This window comes from Colobus angolensis, unplaced genomic scaffold (genome assembly GCF_000951035.1).
Source record: "Colobus angolensis palliatus isolate OR3802 unplaced genomic scaffold, Cang.pa_1.0 Scaffold198, whole genome shotgun sequence".
NCBI classification, from domain to species: domain Eukaryota; kingdom Metazoa; phylum Chordata; class Mammalia; order Primates; family Cercopithecidae; genus Colobus; species Colobus angolensis.
The window spans coordinates 4816405-4822404 of NW_012115132.1; the positions used below are offsets into that span (position 1 = coordinate 4816405).

Sequence of the window (6000 nt, forward strand, 5' to 3'; positions counted from 1 at the left end):
TGGCTGGGGAAAAGAGAAACTTGATCCTTTCCACCTAGCACCAAGAAAAACATTGATTGTTTTTCTTGTTGTAGTTCAAGTTTACACAGCTTTTTTTTTTTTTTTTTTTTTTGCGCTACAATGAACCCAAAGCCCAGAGAATCCCATCAATGAAACACATTTGGAGAGACTGGAGAGGGTAAAAAACATGGTTCATGGCACCTACTGGGTCCAACATTACTACTTCCTGTAGTAAAATGTCTGTAAAGATTACCTCCAGCAATTCCTGTCATCCAATATGCACATGCAATCAAGAGATAGAATCTATTGCCTCACCCATGGAATCTGAGACTTGGGACTTGCTTTAACCAACCCATAAATTGTGATAAAAATGATACTCTGCCAGTTCTGGGATTAAGCTATCTGAGAATGGTCAGCTTCCACTATTGCTCTCTTGCTACTCTGGACTGCCACATAAGGAATTCCAGGCTAACCAGATAAAGTGAGACACCATACAGAGAGAGAAGCCATGGGAAGAAGAATTAAGACCCCCGCCCCAGGCAAAAAGCCGACACAAAGATCTCAGTCATGTAAGTGAAGCCATCTTAAACCTAGCCTAGCCCAGATACCAGCAGAATGCAGCTTTCCATTCCAGCTAATATCACATGGAATGTTGCCCAAATCCTGACCCACAGAATCATAATAAAATAGTTGTTGTTTAAGCCACTATGTCTTGGGGTAGTTTGTTGCAAAGCAATAGATAAATGGAACACTCCATTTGTGGAATTAGATAATAAAGTTTTCTTCAGATTAAGTTTCTTAACAGCTGGTAACAGTTTAAATAGAAAACTGATCATAAGTAGAAAGAAAAAGAAGTAGAAGGAGAAAAGAGGAGGAATATCGGGGGACAAAGTTGTCTATGACTAATAGAGACAGAACAAAATAAATGAGATAGATTGGGAGAGGTGAGGGAAAAAGTGAGTAAGTGAGGGAATTCAGGGACATGTGACCTAAGGAGGAAATAGATTAAGGATTCAAGAGCCCAGATGGTGGACGTATGAGTACAGGAGATGTAGAGGGAGAAGGCAAACACTAAATTAACAAGCAGGGGGCCTGGGTCCACAGCACAGTTCTATTGTAATTAGCCATCTGCCCTCAAGAAAGGCATTTATTTTGACCTCAAGAAAGGCATTTGTTCTATCTGGCATTCAGTTTCCTACATGGTTAAAATGAGGGATCGAGATAAATAATCTCTTGCAGATTTAATTTATTACCCTTGACAAGAAAATACAAATGAGTTTGACAATTCTTATAAACACTGTGTCCTGAAAACCATACCTATTTATGGGGTGAATGAGACTTTGTAACTATAAGTGGTTGGCTTATTTGCACAACAAAATGTTAATAGTCGACGTTACTGAGAAGGGAAACATTGTTATTTCAGTAATGTGGAGATGCTCTATTGATAGTATCTGTAGGGCTAACAATTTTCTGTCCAAAATTTCTGCCTGACTTACCACGAGGCTTTGTTTTTTATGTTAATAACCTCAATAAATCATATCTAATATTATTTTCCAAGAAAAATAATTATTCCAATGTGAGACTGCTAGATTCTTTAAGACAAGTTATAAATATCCTTTTTATAAAGTCTCCTTGCTGTTGCTAAAATATTTGATGCTATCAAACATAGTATCACTGGTCCTTAGAAAATTAATTTGGCTTTGTGAAACAAACAAGAACGTTACACATACTATTAATGGGCAAGTATTCTCTTAAATTCTTCTTCTAACATGAACTCTTTTCAGATTTTCATTAGCTCATTTATATTCACTGAATGTGTTTCTTTTTTGAACCCCATTTGGATTCAACTCCTCAAACAAACCAAGCTCACATCTTATGTATGTGAAAGTATATTTACTGTGCAATTATCTAAGTCTGCAAAACCTTCCTTAAACCTATTTTCTATGTAGGTTATCCCTAACCCTACTTTAATTCCTTTTTATTTTTTCAGCTCTTAGCCTATTACTTCTGAAAAAGCTTCCTCTGATTCCAAAGTCCAGTTATTCTTACTGAATGCCCTCAGTATGACACAAATACACTGTTTTGTAATTGCCTCGCTCTAATACGTATTTCACATTAGACTAAGTTTCAAGAGGACAAAGATCTGAGACTAGACATTTTTTTCTAAGTCCTGCACTTAGCACAGGTGTGTTCAATCAATAATCGTTAACCAAGTGAAAAATGAATGAATGTATTGCATGTGACACTGTGGGAGACATTAAAAAGAAATGGAATACTTTGTAGAACATTAGAATCAGCTATATTTATTATAAGTATGTATATTAATAATGATACTTTATGAGCATGAAAGCAACAACTCATTTTAAGATCAATATAACTACAATTACGCCATACAGTTGAAGTCTTAATTTTTTCTAAATATAATAAAATTTACTATCTATCATAAAACTGAGAATAATTGAGAAAAGGAAAAGTCAACACATTAGATTATATAGGTCTATTTTTTGGAATAAACACTACAGATGAAAAACACATCAATAAAATGTGTTCTTTACGCACTTAGGTTATTTAAGGAATCAAATCAACTATATAAAGTATTGCATTTTTCGGAATATAAAATACATGTCAGTCAACAACTTATAAAATGTTCCAGAGTGCCCCAAGTTGCAGAGTAAAGGTTTACAGTTCAGAAGCAACAAGGTATAGGAATTAATTGGATGATATTCAAGAGAGAAAATTGTGAAGCAGACACAGGCATCTATTACCTTTCTAGTGTGAAAGCGTACATCTTGGCAGCTTTATCATTCACCAGATAAGTTCTTTCAAGAAACTCCATGACAGCCAGGTTAAGAGCTGCTGCTGCTGTTGTCGCTGTTGAACTCACCGCCCAGTTTTGGAAGCAAAGCAGCACTGCAACTATTTATACACTTTCTAAAGAAAAAATTAAAAGGCTCTAGAAATTAAAATAATGACCTTCCTATATCAGTGCTGTTGGTAGGTCTGCTAAAATTACAGCCTCCTTGGAATATTACCTGGCTTCATTGTTTTCACCTACAAAAACTGCTTTTCTAGGGAGACTTGCAGGTAGCATTATATGAAGTGTGTATGTCTTTCGCATGATATCTGATTCAATTGTGCTTTCTAAGAGGTAGAGGAGATCAAGAGTTTGCTACAAATTGCTGATGTAGGGTTTTGACCTTAAGAGCACACCTGGGTGAGCTGCAAATAGCTACCATTCTGTACACTAATCTAATTTTTTCTTTTTCTCTCCCTCCTCCTTTTTCTAGACTCTTTATCAGCCTAAAAGTATTTCTTTGGAATTTAGTTCTAAGATGACCTCTAAGCAGCTGTCAGAATTTACTTGTCTCTCCTAGGACCATTTTGGGATTTCACTATTGAAAGGGAGGACAAGGGTCAACAGTTTCTGAAACCAGTAATCTGAAAACAGTTCTTGGTACAGCAGCTTTGAAATCCTTTTGACCGGCAAGAGGGCAGACTCTGCTTCTACGTAAATAACAGCCCTCCAAAACACAAGAACCAGAGTGAGCTTAGTTCTCCCTGGCCAGGGTACTCTCTATTAAAGATCAAGGATTCACCCTATCAGGCATGCCAGTTCCAACTCTCAGGAAATGAAGCCTCTGAGTTGCTCCTGGGAGACCTCGGACTCTTCAACTCCTAGGAATCGGCATTTACTTCATTACAAAGCACTTTCCTTCCCAAGTAAGAGAAAGAACTATAGCCTTATGGCAAGAGCTTGGACAAACAGTAGACATTTGTGTGGGGGCAAAAGGTTCCAAGACCTATACAAATGTATGCAAGGATGCAGAGAGAGGGGGTTGTGTAGACTGGAGAAGAGGAGTAAACCCCAGACCACTAGGTACTTGTTGCCTTTTCCTTGTGTGATCACTAACTTTCTAGTGAGAAAACTCAGGGTAGTTAAGTCCCAGAATAACCCAGTGGCCCAGTGTAATGGGAAGTTGCCCATTATGCTAAGCTGAGATCTCTCACAATGGCCTGAAAAAATGAATATTGTCCTCTAAAATGAGGATGGGGTTCAATGCCAGTTGTCATAGGCAGTGACAGAAGACACCTTTGGTTCAGAATGAGAATATTAGGTCTCCTATCACATCTGTGGTGTGATTGCTGTACCTCTTATTATCTTAAGATTTCAAACACTCTCATCTATAACATAAATTCTAAGGTCTTCTCATATGACCCCACTCTTATCCTTAACTTTGCTCACACAGTTGGGAGCCTCTAAGAGGCTCTGGGGGAGACTTTTCCTTGCAAGTGAAGGCACTGAAATCCTAGGTCTACTGTTAGCAGAATAAAAACCAATGTATTTTTTCTCGTACATTCTTACTCTTAACCTTACAATGTAATCAGTTATTCTGTGGAGGCAAAAATAAAAAACCAGAAAAGAATTACTAATCCACCTGTGTGACACATTCAAGGTGCCACACATCACAGCTTGAATCATTTGTGAATAGTTTCTAGCACATACAAGAGAAAGAGATTTCAAGTGAACGAATGTCAAAAAATGAGGAAATGAGTCCTGGAGCAAGATGGCCGAATAGGAACAGCTCCAGCCTCCAGCTCCCAGCGGAAGCAACACAGAAGATGGGTGATTTCTGCATTTTCAACTGAGGTACAGGGTTCATCTCACTGGGGAGTGCCGGAAAATCAGTGCTGGTCAGCTGGTACAGCCTGATCAGCCAGAGCTGAAGCAGGGAGAGGCATCACCTCACCTGGGAAGCGCAAGGGGAAAGGGAATCCCTTCCTAGCCAAGGGAATCTGAGACACACAACACCTGGAAAATCAGGTAACTCCCACCCTAATACTGTGCTTTACCGAGGCTCTTAGCAAACGGCACACCAGGAGATTATATCCCACACTTGGCTGGGAGGGTCCCACACCCACGGAGCCTCGCACATTGTTAGCGCGGCAGTCTGAGATCTAACTGCAAGGCAGCAGCGAGGCTGGGGGAGGGGTGCCCACCATTGCTGAGGCTTAAGTAAACAAAGCTGCCAGGAAGCTCGAACTGGGTGCAGCCCACAGCAGCTCAAGGAGGCCTGCCTGTCTCTGTAGACGCCACCTCTGGGGATGGGGCAAAGCTAAACAAAAAGCAGCAGAAACCTCTGCAGATGTAAAAGACGCTGTCTGACAGCTTTGAAGAGAGCAGTGGATCTCCCAACATGGAAGGTGAGATCTCAGAACGGACAGACTGCCTGCTCAAGTGGGTCCCTGAGCCTTGAGTAGCCTAACTGGGAGATACCCCCACTAGGTGCAGACCAACACCCCCCACCTCACACCCCCCACCCCGAGACGAAGCTTCCAGAGCAAGAATCAGACAGGAACACTCGCTGTTCAGCAATATTCAATCTTCTGCAGCCTCTGCAGCTGATACCCAGGCAAACAGAGTCTGGAGTGGACCTCAAGCAAGCTCCAACAGACCTACAGCTGAGGGTGCTGACTGTTAAAAGGAAAACTAACAAACAGAAAGGACACCCACACCAAAACCCCATCAGTACGTCACCATCATCAAATACCACAGGCAGATAAAACCACAAAGATGGTGAAAAAGCAGTACAGAAAAGCTGGAAATTCAAAAAATAAGAGCGCATCTCCTCCTCCAAAGGAAAGCAGCTCATCGCCAGCAATGGATCAAAGCTGGACGGAGAATGACTTCGGCGAGTTGAGAGAAGAAGGCTTCAGTCCATCAAACTTCTCAGAGCTAAATGAGGAACTACATACCCAGCGCAAAGAAACTACAAATCTTGAAACATAAATGGAAGAATGGATAACTAGAATAATCAATGCAGAGAAGGCCATAAATGAACTGACAGAGATAAAAACCATGACACGAGAAGTACATGACAAATGCACAAGCTTCAGTAACCAACTCGATCAACTGGAAGAAAGAGTACCAGTGATTGAAGATCAAATGAATGAAATGAAGGGAGAGGAGAAGTCTAGAGAAAAAAGAGGAAAAAGAAATGA

At 40.3% G+C, this 6000-nt stretch overlaps 1 protein-coding gene across 2 annotated transcripts in view; it reads right to left on the reverse strand.

The window, feature by feature from the left end:
- SLC30A8 (solute carrier family 30 (zinc transporter), member 8) overlaps positions 1-3349 on the reverse strand; it is a 50806-nt gene extending 47457 nt beyond the window's left edge. For both annotated transcript variants that reach the window (XM_011941088.1, XM_011941087.1), the window contains exon 1: positions 2766-3349. In XM_011941088.1, coding sequence (XP_011796478.1) covers positions 2766-2836 — 71 coding nt within the window. In that variant the 5' untranslated portion in view covers positions 2837-3349. The remainder of the gene's footprint in view (positions 1-2765) is intronic.
- Between the last annotated feature and the right edge of the window lie 2651 nt (positions 3350-6000).